The sequence below is a fragment of the Mus musculus genome, chromosome 15, assembly GCF_000001635.26.
Source record: "Mus musculus strain C57BL/6J chromosome 15, GRCm38.p6 C57BL/6J".
NCBI classification, from domain to species: Eukaryota; Metazoa; Chordata; class Mammalia; order Rodentia; family Muridae; genus Mus; species Mus musculus.
Window position 1 is genome coordinate 99,495,451 of NC_000081.6, and position 16,601 is coordinate 99,512,051.

Consider the following 16,601-nt stretch of genomic DNA (forward strand, 5'->3'; position numbering starts at 1 on the left):
GCTTCTTGGTCATGATGTTTTGTGCAGGAATAGAAACCCTGACTAAGACACCTCTCCTCAACTTAGACTCTTTATCCATTTCTTCTCTGCCAGAGGTCTTCTGGTCCCATGCCATAGCTCAGCACTGCCTCCTTCTCAGGTTCCATTAATGAACCAAGCAGGGTGGCACATGCATATAATCCTAGCTCAAGGCAAGACTGTGAGTTTGAAGCCAGCCTGGGCTACATGGGGAGTCTGTCTCAAACAAAACAAATAAGCAAAAAAATAGGGAGGAAAGAAGAGAGGGTGGAGCATCTACTTAGGCCCTGAGGCTAAATGTTCTTAGCTGCTGTTTCCTTCTGCTGCTTCGTGGCTGTGGCATGCTCCTATACACTGGGAGCTTTTGCTAAAATAATAATAAATAATAATAATAATCCCCTCCCGTGTGATCATGTCCCTTTCCTACACACCCACACACCAGGACACCCACATGTCTTAGGGTTACTATAGCTATGATAAAACACCATGACCATGTTGGGGAGGAAAGGGTTTATTTGGCTTACATTTCCACATTGCTGTTGATCATCGAAGGAAGTCAGGACAGGAACTCACACAGGGTAGGAACCTGGAGGCAGAAGCTGATGCAGATGCCATGGATGGGTGCTGCTTACTGACTTCCTCTGCATGGCCTGGTCAGCCTGCTTTTAAATAGAACCTAGGACCATCAGCCCTGAGGTGGAACCACCCACAATGGGCAGCGCCTTAAATGCCCTACAGGCTTGCCTACAGCATGATCTTTTGTTTTGTTTTCCAAGACAGAGTTTCTCTGTGTATCCCTGGCTATCCTGGAACTCACTCTGTAGACCAGGCTGGCCGTGAACTCAGAAATCTGCCTGCCTTTGCCTCCCAAGTGCTGGGACTAAAGGCGTGCGCCACCACTGCCCCGCCTCAGCTTGATTTTAAGGAGGCATTTTCTTAACTTCTCAGATGACTCCAGTTTGTGTCAAGTTGACATAAAACTACCCAGTACACCACGGAAATCTAATGACATCATCATTAACTGATTTGTCCTTTGATCCCATTCTGTCAGTAATTTATGCATAAGCTTGGACTGGTCGCTGAAACTTTTGCTTCTAAGTTTCCTCCTATGTAAAATAAAACAGTTGGAGTAGATCCCTCCCTCTCTCCACCCCCTCCCTTCCTCCCTCCTCTTAAATGATGCTTTTGCCCATGTGCTGTAAGTTTTGTAGCTCTGGGATGCACAAGATAGTCCCACGAAATTCTCATTGTATAGGTTCAAACCTACTGCTTTGCGAAATGTCCGGGCTCTCCATCTTAAGGAAACACCTTTGTTCAAAAAAGACTCTTCTGCCAGTAGGGCCCGGAAAAGAGCAGGTTCCCATGGACCAATAAGATTTGGTCAGTGTGAAGAATGCTCCCAGGCAAAGGTGTCCTGAGCAGGAGGACCCCTCACCTTTTCCCAGGAAAGCAAAGATGGGGATTTTACGTAGTTCCTGCAAGAAAGCCACCCTACAGCTCACTCCACAAAGCCAGTTGAGGCCACAAGCAAACAGTCCAGGTGTCTTCGTAATTGCTTTTATTATTTCCAATCAGTCACAGATCTTGGGCAGGTGAGGCCGGAGACAGGCACACGGAAGAGATAGGGAACTTGAAGAGCTGATGCCAAAAGGGCAGGCCCGTCTGGGTGTGTAGCAGGCAAGTCCTTGTGCCTGGTGCTATATCTCCATTCTCTGACACTCAGAGCAGGGGACTGAATAGAGATGGGTTTGTGCAAAGCCAGACTCTGCTTTTCCTCTAACAGCCAGAAGGGGGCAGCAAAGTCCTTGTGTAAAATTCCCAACTTGACACGCCCCCACCCCCCACCCTGGCCTATTGGAATAAGGGTACTTAAGGGATCCTGCAGGCTAACACAGAAGAAAGGGTATGGAATGGAAGAACCATACCACACCCAAGGATGTCTTGTGGCTTCCTTGGGCTATACTGAAAAAGCTGTGCATGGACCCAGGAATTGGTGTGGGGAGTGAGGGACTTAATGCCCCTACTTGGTCCCATCTTGAGCCTCGGAGGGGACATCCTGGTCTGTCACGGTTTCTCAGAGAGCTTTGAGCCTCACATCAGATATTCCTGGCTCCCTCAAGCCTTATGAAATCTAATCTACCCCGTCATAGGTCTGGCTACACCCAAGCTAAAAATGCGGGGGGCCAGGAGGCGTCAGTCCTTCCTCCTACACAGCTTGCCGCACCTGCCCAGTTTAGGTTTCTCATAATCCCGCATTCCTCATAATCCTGCATTCTTGTTTCTCCGCCCTTCCTCCTGCCAAGACCCACCCAGGTGTCCCTGGGACTCCTCACTGCCCCACCAGGGGTCAACATCAAGGCTTTCTCTGGCCCTGGAGCCAGTTCAGCCGCCGTGCCTCCCCACCGTCACCAGCCATCTTTGAGATCACTGTGACTTGTGCCCTGGTCACATTATTTATGGCTGAGGGCTTGCCCCTCCCCCAATGGTTTTTGGAACTTAGCCTTGGAAAATTTTTCTCAATCCTCGCTCTCTGCATAAATTGTCTCAGAAGAGGACTTGGACAAGTGGATTCTGGGAAACTGGCCAGTGTGAGGGTGACATGTCAGTGGGGGTGGGGGAGGGACTCTAAACCTTTCTAGAACTGAAGCTGGAGATTAGGAAAGGCACTCAAAGGGGAACAAGCAGAGGAGGAAGTCAGCCAAGTGTCTTGGTGCCTCTCTCCCTGCCCCACTGGCACCGGTTGGGGACTTCCATCTTGCAGATAGGAAAACAGAGTCACAGAGAGTAATAAGTCTGTTGGCAGTGGGGTCAGAACCAGAAGCCAAGAACCCTGCTTCCCAGCTGACCTCCAGGGAGGGAAAAGCTAAGAGTTTGGCATCCGCAGGCTGGGTGACAGTGGCAGGTGGGGGTGTCACAACTCCCCGGAGATGTCAGTGCTTGTCTACCCACACACCTATGGGCTACACAAGTCTCAATCCAGCCCAGACTCAGACTGGAGGAAGTAGCTGTGGGCTGTCCCTCAGGTTTATTAGACGACAGTGGGTTTATCCAAGCCTTCCGGAGCTACTTGGCTTTGCTTCTGAAATGGGGATATGCCGATAACCCTGCAGGACCAGTCTGGACTGCTGCAAGTAGGCTCATTTGAACCAGCACCCACCCCAACTGTCCCTCCATACCACCCTCCCTCCTCAAATATCCAAGATGGAACAAAATTTCAAATGCTTCTGTAATATTTCTCAAAGGCTGGAGTAGGCAGGGTGGGAAAGGGTAGGGGTGGGAATGGATGGGCTACCTAGTCCCCTTTCCTGGGGCAGACAGGGTCCCCTGCATCCACTCAGGGCCTTGTAGCCTTCACCCAGTAACTTTCCACTGGACTAGAGCTGGCCGGGTGCATGTGTCGCCCACATGCTGCCCCAGGTGTGGGCCCCTGGTCCCCTCTCCAACAGGCAGTCAGCCAGGGCAGGGTGGCTGACGCACACTCTGCCTGAGATCCCAGCAGCCTGGAGGTTGATAAGGAGCTCTGGCCTCATCGCAAGGGATAGGCTCAAGGGACTGGCCCTGGCTGTGACCATTAGCTGGACAGCTTCCAAATTACAGAGATGTGGAGATAAGGGGGCAAGGGCCCAGGGACTCTGGGCTGAGTGGCCAGGGAAGCTGGGGGGAGGGAAATGGATGCCTCTACTCTTCAGGCTGCAGGTAAGACAGAGTGCAGCAGAATACAGGGGAAGACCCAGGAAATGCATGTAGAAGCGCCTGAAGGACAGCCCCTGGTAAGGGCTAGTCCAGCAGACAGAACCACTTCCACACCAGGCCCTCTACCCCACCTCCCCTTCAGGCCTGTGGGAATGGCACTGAGTGGAAGAGAGAGAGAGAGAGAGAGAGAGAGAGAGAGAGAGAGAGAGAGAGAAAGAGAGAGAGAGAGATGGGGTTCTAGCCCTATGGTCATATGTGCCTTTCCAGTGGATGCAATTTGATTGACAGCCCCCAGTTCAGCCCTCCCAGCTTCCCCTGGGAGCTCAGGCTATGCTTAGCACATCTTGCCCCCACCCCCCTGTTCTATGACCTGGATGACCCAGGAGGGGAAACTGAGGCAAGTAACGAAACCAGTGGCTTCCTATTCTCATTCTATTCCCAGGTCCCTAGAACAAGCAACTGGCCTTCAGCTAAGCGAGTGACAGCTGGGGACAGCTTCACCCTACGCCACAGAGCCCTGACTTCATGCTCTAGCCATGCCCCCTTGGCTATTTTTTTCTTACGAAGCATGGTTGTTTGATCTGAAAGAGAAAATGGAGCCCTAGAAGACTTGGTGGGGGTCACAGTCACAGCCAGGTTTCCTGGGGTCTCCTCCCCACCTCTGAGATCCTGCCGGGCTCCTCCTGCTCATTCCTTGGGTCTGCAAACCCAGAGGTGCCCTCAGCCTTGACTGTGCCATTTGGAAGATGCAGTTGGGTGCCAGGGGCACCGCAGGGGATGGTATGGCCTCAGATCTGCAGGGCCCCAAGCATGGCATATGTACAAGCTGCAGAAGGACACCGTGAGGGCTGGCTGCAGGAGGGAGCAAGCGGCTGCTCACAAGCTGGCTGCAGCGAGTTTATGTCTGGTCTCACAGGAGCACGGAGAGGGTCACAGGACAGGGAAGGGACATTCTCTGGAGGAGGGGTGGGGGCGGGGATGGCTCCTCATTCCCGGTTGGTGCCAAAAAGCTGCAGGAAGAAGGTGAAGATATAGATAATGTCTAAGTAGATGTTGAGGGCTCCAAAAATATACTCCTCGGGGCTCAGCGAGTGTCGACGGTTACCCATCAGCAACTGGGTATCAAAGGCCAGGAACTGGAAAAGAGGGAAGAACGAGAGGTCAGATGTTCAGTCTGTGACACTGAGGGGCTAAGCTGCTGGTTTACTACCGGGCTGTCAAGCGTCCCTGCTGCAACAGCCAGATCTTTCCCAACACCTTCCTCCCCGATTACATCCACCCCACACCCACCCTGTTTACTGAGCACTTATTTTGTTCCGGACAGAAATACTGCAGAGAGGCAGGATCTCTCCGCTCTGGGGAGGGGGAGGTGGGGGAGGAGGTGTTAGTGACACAAGAGTAACCCCAGAGTGTTACAAAGTGCCCTCACCTCTCATCTCCACAGTGCTGAGGGTTAAGCCCTGGGTGGGTGTGGCTGCAGTTAGGGAGAGCTTCTGAGGCAGGGAGCTTTCTAGATGTAACAGTCTTTGTGCTGTTGTTCTGGGCCCTGCTACTTTTTTGGGGGGGGGCGGGGAGGGGGAATGCACGCCTCAGGTAACCCAGGGGCTGGGGGTTGTTATACGGTTATACACTTTATAGACACAAGCTCCTTGGACTAGAACTGTCAGCACTAGAGGAAACTGGGGCCAGAGATGTTCAACATTTATCTCAGTTTACTCACGTGGGGAAATAACAAATCCAGGCTTTGAGCAGGCTAGCCATGTCCACCCCACTCTGTCACCCTCTGTAGCACCCAGGGTCATCTGCTCTCCCAGGGGAACCTTCTGGGCCTAACAGATGACTCTTCAGAGATTCCCTTAGCCACAGTTCCTCTCTGTTCCCCTGCCACCCCTGTCAGCCCTTCCCTCTGGCCACAGACACCCCCCCCCACCCCAGCTTTCCTCTGGGTTCCAGGTCTTGGCTGCAGAAGCCCCTTGCATGCCACACATGCAATCAGGCAGGCAGGGGCATCCTTCAGAGGATGGCGGTCCCAGAGTCTCCCAGGGTTTACAAGGGGTGATCAACCTGCACACGTGAGATCTCTTCAGATTCATCCCCGTTTTATGCCTAGCTGCTCCACCACACGTATGCAGAAGGCCTGTGTCTCTGGGCCCCTCACACACATGTGGCAGGCCAGGGACTGAGTTGGAACCGATAAAGGACACAAGTCTGTGTGTTCGGCTAGGCCCACTGCCTAAGGGGGGAGGGAGAACTTTCAGACGATTATGAGAAAGCTGGGTCTATGTTATAATTAAGGCTGTGGAGTGGGAGCTCTTGATTGTTCAAGGGGAAGGTGTGCTTAGGAGGGGTGACATTTTTCCTGCGGTGTCAAGGAGGTGTGGGCCTTGGATAGACCAGGCAGCCCTTTGGAAGCCCTGGGGACCTGCTGGATCATTGCAAACAGTGAAGAATTACGTGCGTGGGAGAAAGGGGAGCATTGTGGGAAGGGAGGGGACAGAGGGACAAGGTCAGATAGCTGACCTTGAAGCTTCTGTTTGGCTGGAGCGAGGCTGAAGGATGCCCCAATCCCTTTCTCTCACCCCCTCCATGACTGAGGACCCAGACTCCCTGGAGTTGTGTTAGATGTAGCCCACTGAGAACCCCGGGAGGATCCCTGCCCTTTGTGCCAATGCCACAAAACATAGGGACCAGAGACTCCAACAAAGGGCGAGTCTAGCAGATGCTGCATGAGGAGGGTGACTCTGAGCTCAGCCTGATGCCACCTCACTTGGATACTCTGTCCTGCCACCCACGCAGCTGGGAGAATGAGCAAGGCTCGGACTCTCTTCTCGGCCTGTGACTCCCTGGCGCTGAGCGGAGATGAGGGTGCCTGTCTCCTGAGGCTGTTCCGAGACCGTGATAACCATACTGTGCACAGGACACCTGGCACGCAGCCGACGCCTAATGAATGGTGCTGTTACTGGGGTTTCACTGAGGCATCTGGGGGAGCTGTATCCTCCCAGGAATAGGCAGACACTGCTAATGAGACCCAGGTGGCTCCCACATCATGTCGGGGAGGCAGAGAGATTCTGAGGGGAATCTGCATGGCCATAACAGAAGGAAAATGGCGAGCTGTGGTAAGGGTTGAGGGGGCCTTGCATGCATGGATCAGGCCTCTGGTCTCAGCAACATTAAGGGCTGGACCCCCTGGAACACAGAAGGCCAAGGGTCAAGTTAACATAATCACGTGACCTCAGAGCCCTCGCTTCACAGAGCAGGAGAGCACTGACGGTCACACCATCCCTGGCCATCCCTGGCTCTCATTATTCTAGACTATCATTTTACTCCGTCGTACTCAGCAAAGAGATCTGGCTTTCTAAGTGAAATTTCCTCTGCAAAGAGAACAAGCACGCAGAGAGAGGGGCCGGCTCCAATGCTGCGGGCTGTTTAACAGGCGCAGCTGCCAAGCATAAGTTAATAAATTGCTGAGCTGGCTTATCAATCAGCAGTGCCTGGTTGCTTTCCCAGAGCCTGGTCACCCCTGGGTGAGCTCATGAAACCGAATCCTTCAACCTAGAAGGCTTGGAACTGATCGGGTCTGGGGGTGCCCCTCCAAGGAGCACCCACCCAGTGGCCTCCCAGAACAGCTAGCTGGCTGCAAACAAGAGTGGACCCACTGCGGCCCAGGCCCTTGGCTCCTGGCCCCGGATTCTCCTCCAAGTGCTGCTAGCTAGGGACGGCCATCCCAAAGGGGCTACCACCCACCGCTGCAGCCTCATTCCAGAGAGCCAGCTGGGAGCTTTCTACTTATTTGTGCGCACTCATATTTAATGAGCACCTACTGTGTGCTGCCCCCAAAGAACTGAGCACCTCCCGTGTTCCAGGGGACTTGACTGTGAAGAACTGACAGTTTAACGAGGGCCACAAACATCATCAGAATTCTATTATAAGGTCCAGCGGGGTGGCTGGGCAGATTGGGGTGCTACCAAGCCTGAGGGGCGGTGTGAATTTGATTCCCAGCACCTGCTCGATGGAGACAACTGACTTCTAGAAGTTGCCCTCTAATCTTCACGAGCACACACACACACACACACACACACACACACACACACACGAGCACAGCACAGTTAGATGTAAAATAAAATTTAAAACCCCACCGTAAACATGAATTGCAAGGGAAAAGCAACCGGCTAGTATCCCCCCCTAGGCAATGGAAAGCATTGAGGACATCCTGAGCTGACAGGAGATTATAGTTAACACGCTAGTTGCAGGCTAAGGGCAGCTGTTGACACCTGGAAGGGTGATCCTTGGCTGAGTTCGAGGCCAGCTGGACACAGGACTCTGCATGAGTGTGTGGGATGGGGTCAGAGGCAGTGCAGGACCAGAGCAGGAGTTACACATGCTGAATGTATAAACAGTCCTTGTGTGTGCTATCACGTCTTCCCAGCTCACTGTCTGTGTGCACCCTGAGGTTGGTATGCCACTTTTTAGCCTGTAAGGTCAGGGGTCTTAGAGAGGAAAGTGGCTTGCTGATGGTCTCTTATCTAGTGCTGGAACCTGACCCTTGCCCCTTATTTGGTGGGACAGGAGCAGAGTAGGCTTACAAGGGGACTAAGAGGGACCTGCACAGGGCAGAGAGCTGAGGGTGTCTGTTCTAGTCCACCACACAGTAGGGCTGCACCTATACCATTGGCTCTCAACCTTCCTAATGCTTCCACCCTTGAATACAGTTCCTTAAGTCATGGTTACCCCCAACCACAAAAATTATTTCGCTGTTACTTCATAGCTGTAAGTTTGCTGCTGCTATACATCATAATGTAAGCATCTGGTGTGCACGATACCTGATATGTGACCCCTGAGAAACGATCATCTGACCTCCCCCTGCCTCCCCAAATGGATTGCCACCCACAGGCTGAGAACTGGCAAGCTACATAGACTCTGGTCGAAGGGTTGGCCTGGCCTTGCTACACTGGGAATCAAGCTTGTATCTGTTGTGTGTCCCTCCCTCCAACTTGGCCTCAGAGATGAAGCTGAGGCACTGTGGGAGAGCCACAGTATGGAGAGGCCATGGGCAGACAAGGGTTGAATATAAAAAGCTGGGGCTGCAATGTGTGGAGCCACCATGGAAAGGAGCCTGTGATCTGAGTCCGTCCTACAGAAACAGCAGCGTGGTGCAGGAGCTGTGAGCCCTGGGCCGCTCTCTCTCACAGGGCAGGTTCTAACAGAGCTTTACCGGAAACCACCCAGCCTGTCAACAGGGGCCAGTTAGCTAAACTGATGCAGAACGGAGTCGGGAACCTGATATCTGCTACCAGGAGAAGAAAGCGACCTGCGGAAAGGACCTTATCACACACCTGCACGGAAGTGCTTTTGTGACTCAGGAGCCTATACACAAATGTGTCCATAGAACAGTCTAGGAAGACGGCAGCTGCCCATTACGGTCACCACGGGGACAGCCAAGGAGTGCGCTCAAAATGTTTGCTTCATCCATAGTTAAGATTCTTGAAAGCCAAGACCCACAAATAGATGTATTCATATATTACAAAGTACAACTTATAAACACAAGGATTAATGTAACAGAGTCTTGTGACTGTTTTTAAATACCCACTTTAGCCTCTGTGACAAATGTCACATTACTGTTCCCATCATTTGTTGATGTAACTAAGGCACAGACAGTATAATCAACTTGCCCTCATCACACAGCCAAGAGGATGGCTGTCCCCAGATGCCTAGAGAAGCAAGGTGGGGTGCATGTGTGATGGCATGTGTGTGTGTGTGTGCTATAAGAGTGAGATAAGAAGAAATGAAAACACAACACTTTGCTTAGAAAAAACACAGGCTTCCAAGTTGGTGGGAGCCCAGAACTGGGCCCATCTGGTGCCCTGTTCCCTCTTGTATAACTGGAGGGTGACTTTGGCCTTTGGGATGGCTCCTCCCACTTAGCCTTCTGTGGGTTAGCGACACAATGGGACCCTTTCTCTTCACTGCAGTCAGACAAAACACGGACACTCAGCACAGCCTTGACTTGACTACTCCCCATCAGCAATGTTCAAGGAAGGGATAACAGGAAGTGTTGGATGAGGCCCTGGACCCTCCCTGGCAAGTTCCCTATTCCCACCAGCCTGGGCTTTACAGACACCGAGAAGAATATCCAGAGCCTCTGTCCTAGAACTCTCAGCTCTAACCCCGAGAGCTTCTTCCATCTTTCAGGGTAGGGACCCCCGTCATGGAAGCCGAGGCCTCTTGGGGTGCTGATCCAGCCTTGAGAAGCAGCCCCCTCCTACGTCTGTCTCTCCCACACTCAGCCTTGGCGCAGTGTCAGGAAGCCTTGAGTTTGCAGCTTGACCCCTACCCCCTTGCTGGATGCCAGAACTGAAATGCTAGTAAGTGGGTGAGTCAGCTCAAAGGTGTCGGCTCCGAGCGGCTCTCCCCTCCTCTCCCCACTTGGGTGCTTTCTTGGGAGGTAAATTCACAGGCCAGGCTGTAGGGCTGGGCAGAAACTGTGCAGGGTGGTGCCAAGGGCCGGTCTACCTCTAGCAACACTTGAGGCTTTACGTTTCCTTGCCTGGGAACAATGCTTTAACCTTGCCGGACCTTCTTCGGAGTAGCTTAAGACACAGGGCTCTTACATGTGTCATGGCATGCAAGGGCCTGTCTTCCCATCTCTAAGCAAAAGGGCCCACCCATGGACGCTCTCAACTATTCTTTATGTAACTTTCAAGATGATCCCAACCAAGACTTTTTGGTGCACTAATTGAATGAGACATTTGGGGGTCACTGGGCACCAAAGTGCCTCCTCCCTGTGACTCACAGGAGGCAGCGGGGACAGTGCACACTCAGCTCTGAGACTGGCCATCCCAGCACCTCAGATCCCTGCCCCCACTCACTCCTCGGGCATCCATTCACCCCACAAGCCCCCAGGGGTGTCTGCTGTGTATGAGGTTGTTCTGGGAGCCGGGGCTACATCAACGCACAAGCCAGAGTGGTTGGTGAGCCTCGCCCTCAGGGAGTTAACTTCCCCTTGAGTCGGAAAACCAAACAGATCAGAAAAACCCAGAGGAAGAGATAGGGTCTCCAGAGCTAGGACTCCGGGGAGGAGGGAGCAGCCACTCAGCGGTGGGCGAAGGAAAACAAAGCACAGAAGGAAGAGAAGGAAAAGCTGGGAGGGTCTCAGGACGGAGGAGCAGATCCTTGCGTGATCCTGGGTGTGGAAGGAGCCACTCAGCCTAGGCAACAAGGGGTGCAGCAGAGTTGGAGAGAGGAGTTCAAAGGGGGTCTGTGGGGAGCAACCACCTGCTGGATGTGAAGCAGGGGATCCCCACCCCTGCCTGCTGTCTGGACCAGAGACAGGGGGCACAGCAGGGGAAGCTGCAGGGAGCATCACAACAAGCCAGGTGGCATGGGGAAAGAAGGGCCACAAAGCTTAGCAGGGCGCTTAGGCTCTAGAGCAGAGGTAGAGCCATGAGACCTGCTGCCGAATGAGTCTGACGTGTAGGGTGTCGGGAAGGGAGAGGCTGCCGAGGAATTTGCCTTGAGTGGGGAACTCCGAGAGAAGCCGTGGGAAGGACACAGAGTCAGAGGGACCCAGGCAAAAGAAGTGGCTTGCACGTTAGTGAGGGTAAAGGGTCAGTCAGATTTCAAATGGGCGCACTGACGACACAACTGGACATTCTAGTCTGGAACTCAGACACTAGGGCCGGAGACATAAATCCACAGTCATCAGCATGAAGCATAAAATCCAAAGCATTAGCCAGGCAGTGGTGGCGCAAGCCTTTAATCCTAGCACTTGGGAGGCAGAGGCAGGTGGATTTCTGAGTTCGAGGCCAGCCTGGTCTACAAAGTGAGTTCCAGGACAGCCAGGGCCACACAGAGAAACCCTGTCTCAAAAAACCAAAAACCAAACCAAACCAAACCAAACCAAAACAAACCAAAACAAAACAAAAAAAACCCCAAAGCATTGGGCCCGACTGGGGTCCTGAGGGAAGACGATGGAAAGACTCAGGGACCCAGGCAAGCCACCATGGGGCCGTCTAACCAAAACCCAGGAGCCAGAGGCCTAGGGGGTGCTTCTGCTGAGTTAGGCCAAGGAGGGCTCAGACTGCCTGCTGGGTTTGTCCCCATGGAGGTTACTGGTGAACTGAATAGCACTGCATTCTGCAGAGTTCTCGGTGGACTGGGGATGAAGCTCCATAGCAGAGCTCACACTCTGCGTGCACAGAGCCCTGGCTGCATGGAAAAGGCACACAAGAGAGTATGGGAACAGACAACTGGGGGGAGGGGGCACTGGGGTGGGGTGGGGCATTGTGGGAAATGAACAGAGATTCCTAAGGAAGTTTTTTGTTTTGTTTTTTTTTTTTTTTTTTTTTTTTTGCTATATCTGGGCAAGAGCTTTAGGGAGATGTGGGTTAAGAGTATTTTGTGGGCTTTATGTTCCTTTAGATGGGAGAAATCACAGTATGTTTCCATGCTGACACAAGAATCTAGCAGAGAAGTCAACACATGAAACACATGATGATGAAGATGGTGGTTGTTGGTGATGACGATGGTGGTGGTGGTGATGAAGAGGACAGAGGAGGTTTATCCTCTCCCCAGGTGACCACAGAGGCACTGGACACCAGTTTCAGGACACCTTGGCCCTGGGTCACCTGGGCCTGGACCTGTGCTTAACTGGCTGCGAGACTTTACCAAATTCACAATTTAACACCCAAGGCCTCGAGTGTGCAAGGCAGTTCTTAGAACAATGTCAGCCTTGCCTCCTTCCCTGTGTTGTAGTAAGACGTAACGAAGCAATAAGCATGAAAATGTTATACAGAGAGCTATGGGTGGGACAGGCGGCCGGGATTATTCTTATTATTCTAATAACACGAGGGATTATTGAACAGATTCAAAGGCTTAGCATCCAGCCAACCCTACCTGCCTTCACGCTTGCTGCAACCTGACCCTCAGGAAGCAAAGTGCACGCCCTGGTCCTCCACAGGCTGTCTTCCAACTCCACCGGCTTCCCTTGCTCGGGCCTGCCTCTTCTGCTCCCTGCCATGGCTGCTCTCTGCAGCCTCCTGATACTACTGCCCGGGGCTGGTGGCCCTGATTTCTGCTCTCTTCCTTTCTCCCATGCCGATCCCCCTCCAATTCTCTGAGATTGCTCTTTTGCTTGAGAAAATATGACGTGGAAGGAGGAACACTGGTCCAGGAGTCAGGAGAAGTGGGTATCCTGGGGTAAGTGGGTATCCTGGGGTAAACAGCCATCTCACTTTATTTAGGACGTAGGGTTCCCAAGAAGTGGGGTTCCCCACTGACACAGGGAATGTGTAACCTGGCAGCCGAGTCTTGAGCCATACTTGTTGACTTGCGGGGAACCTTACACCAGTGGTTCTCAGCCTTTCGAATGCTGCGGCCCTTTACTGCAGTTCCTTCTGTGATTGTAACCCCCTACCCCAACACAAAATTATTTCCATTGCTACTTCATAACTGTAACCTTGCTACTGTTTTGAATCATGATGTAAGTATCTGATACACAGGAAATCTCTTATAGTTGACCCTCATTAAAGGGTCGTTCAACCCCCAAAGGGCCCGTGACCCACAGGTTGAGAACCACTGTCTCAGCCTATTCGTCTGATCTATCTAGATGTTGGTTTTCACACCCGTAAGAGGGGGTTTGCTGTGTCTAGCTCTTCTGGTCCTTATGTTCCTTGACTAGGTGGCCTTGGGCCATTTAACAATATTCACCCAGTGCTTCTGGTAATCATGAAGAGACCCACAGGGAGCCGCCACAGACCTGACATATTCACCCAAACACTGTTCTTCCTCCACCCAAACAGGGCTCTTAGTTCTGACCAAGACTTCTGGGCAGGTAGCAAAGCACTTCACACATAGTAGATGCTCAATAAAGACCCATGAATGATGAGCCCCTAAGCCCAGCACAGCTCTACCCTGCCTTGACCCTTGTCTGACCTCACTTCTCTCACCTGTCATGTTCCCCTTGATACCTGACAGAGAGGATGACTGGATGGCTCTGCCCATCCTCTGCCCAAGTCCCAGCCAGGAGAAGTTCCTTCTCTCTTAGGGACCTCAGGGACTGGAAATGGCACCAAATAGGCACAGTGCAACTGAGGCTTGGTCCCAGATCTGACCGTTACTGACAACTCTGTAACCCTAGGGCTTCCGATGAAGAAGGTGCTTGGCTTTGCTTACTTTCAGACAGGGTCCCCTGTGGCCTCAAACTCTCTTAAGTAGCCAAGAATGACTCTGAACTTCTAATCCTCCTGCCTCCTCTTCCCAGATGCTAGTTTTATGGGTGAGTACCGCCATGGTGGGTGGGTGGAGAATGGATGAGGCAATTCTTACATCAGCGCTGTCTACCTCACGGGATACGTTGGACATTCTTTGAGTCTCTGGAATTTGTGATAAACCTGGGACTGTAGCTACTTAGTGTAGTTGAGCAAACGAAGAGAGAAAGAGAGAGAGAGAGAGAGAGAGAGAGAGAGAGAGAGAGAGAGAGAGATCCAGCCATTGATTCACTGGCAAGAGATATCTCTTTGCATGGCTTCCCATGATGTCATGGACACCTGGCGTGTCTCTTGGGTGTTCCTGAGGCACATATTCAGGTGCTTGGGGTCCACCTGACTCAAGGATATGTGGGGCTGCCTTGGGCAGGCATCTGTCCATCTTTGGCCACGTAGCCTGGGTATCTGCTTCTAGGCACTTTCCACCCGGCCTCTGGAACCAGATATCCAAGTTCCCAGCTTGATCCTACCATGTCCTAAAATGACCTCAATACGTTATCTGACATCTCTGGACTTCCTCTTCACTGTGATCGCAGAAGAGTGGGACCTATCTGCTAGGTGTGGTGTGTGAATTAAGAACAAAAGAGAGCCGGCTGAGGGACAGTGAGTGCTGGATAAATATTAGCTGAGCCCCAGGTGTGGTGCATGCCTATAATACCAGGCTCTAGACACTGAGGTGGGAGGATCGAAAGTTCAAGGCCACTTTGTTTATAAAAGACAAATAAGTATATACGTACGTAAAGAAGTGAATTAGCTATCACTGTTAACTGAATTTGGTAAGAACAGCAAAGAAAGAGGTCCTTCTGATGGAGACTTTCGCCAGGTATGGGAATCTTCCCAGACTGCTCTAGGATTTACTAATTTGGTCCCCACAGCCAGATATCCCTGTGCTCTGCCAGAATGACCCGTCTTCTTAGTCCTGGTCACCTAATCCCCTCTGGCCACCAGCTTCTACCCTGATGTTCTCCTGATGTTGCCCTGCTCAGAGAGTCTATCTTGGACACAAGACAGAATTCCCTGCCTGAGCACGGCACCAGCCCTACCCTAGGATGCTGCCGAAAGGTTCCATAGAGACCATAAGGAAGACACAGGGTGGAAGGGTCTGAGGAGAGAATCACAAAGCTGAGATGGTGGCCCCAGGAGCTGGGCCAAACTCACCAACGTGAACACACCCGCTCCCAGTACAGCATAGACCGCGTGGAGCCAGGGGACCTGTGGGAGAGGAAAGATTGGCTTAGCACACAGCTGGCTGGCGGAGGTGCCAGAAGTTGGGGCAGGGCTCAGTCCTGAGAATGGAAGAACAGGGGTAGCTCCTCTCTAAGAAGGCCGGGTCTGAGAGAGGCTGTGATTCTTGGGGAGCTCCCAGTGGTTCCCACAGGGGCTTCCCACAGACCTGACATGTCTTTCCTTGGAGCACAGCCCCAGGCTCAGGCTGGCCAAGTGCGACTCATCCTGTTTGCCAGTCATTCCCTCAGCCTGGGTCTGGCTCTAGGCTCCTCCTCAGGTTGCCAAATCATCCCTGCTCTATCTGGGGTCTGTCTGTTCCTCACAGAGAGCTCTCTGTCTCTGCCTTGGAAGCAAGAGCTCAGGTGGAGGGGCTGGAGAGACGGACGGCTCAGTGGTTGAGAGCACTGACTGCTCTTCCGAAGGTCCTGAGTTCAAATCCCAGCTCACAACCATCTGTAATGAGCTGTCTTCAGACACACCCCTCTTCTGGTGTGTCTGAAGACAGCTACAGTGTACTTACATAAAATAAATATATTATTTGTGTAATATAATATTTATAATATAATAAAACATTTGTATAATATAATAATAAATAAATCTTTGGCCCGGAGAGAGCAGGGCTGGAGTGAGCAGAGGTCCTGAATTCAATTCCCAGCAATCACATGATGGCTCACAATGGTATGCTCATAAACATAAAATAAAAATAAATTTTGGGAAAAAAAAAGAGCTCAGGTGGAAAAAGTCAGCCAGGGTGGGTATGGAAGTGGAGGCATCTGGAGTCTCTGCCAGAGGGCCATGATGGCCCTGCCTCTGGAGGCCAGAGCAGCACCTTTCCGGCCTGTGCTCACCCCCACTGTGAACGCAAACAGTCACAAGTATAAGGTGCATTACCCTTTGTGGATCCCTTCCAGAAACCTTTCTAGAAGGTTCCTGGAAACAAAGGCATCCCATCAGCTCAACGTGGGTCAATAAAGGGTGCTTTGAAGTTCTAGGACTCCTTCCTGTAGCCCCCTCCCATCCTAGAGACACAGAGGCCCCCAGGCCAGCTCTGGCCCCTCCCTTCGTCAACAGGATCCTGGGAAGAGCCAAGGAGTCAATCTAGACATCCTAGACTTGATGCCAACTGCCCAGAGGCTGGGGCTGGGCAGCATGGAAGTGTGTTAGAGGGGATAAGGAATACCCTCCAACCCTGGCAGACAAGAGGCCATGGGAGACCAGCTACCGGATGTGGCCGGAGAGAATATTGTTGAGTCCCTAATAGATCCAACTAGTTCTTTCCTGTGTTCTTAGGATTTGAACCACCTGTCACGTCTCCAATCTGTTCCCCAGCATTGGTGGCTTCAGCTCCTACCCAGTAGGCACTCCTTTGGGCAGGCAGGATGCCAATCGGAGTCCCTGGAA

The 16,601-nt window shown here is 52.3% G+C and overlaps 1 protein-coding gene across 3 annotated transcripts in view; it reads right to left on the minus strand.

The window, feature by feature from the left end:
- Positions 1-1,554: 1,554 nt before the first annotated feature.
- Positions 1,555-16,601, minus strand: part of Faim2 (Fas apoptotic inhibitory molecule 2) — a 37,876-nt gene continuing 22,829 nt past the window's right edge. For 2 of the 3 annotated variants that reach the window (NM_001038658.2, NM_028224.4), the window contains exons 11-12: positions 15,132-15,185; positions 1,555-4,847 (exon numbers count right to left, since the gene is read on the minus strand). In NM_001038658.2, the coding sequence (NP_001033747.1) occupies positions 4,698-4,847; positions 15,132-15,185 (204 nt within the window). In that variant the 3' untranslated portion in view covers positions 1,555-4,697. The remainder of the gene's footprint in view (positions 4,848-15,131; positions 15,186-16,601) is intronic. The other variant, XM_006521449.4, reaches the window with a different exon arrangement.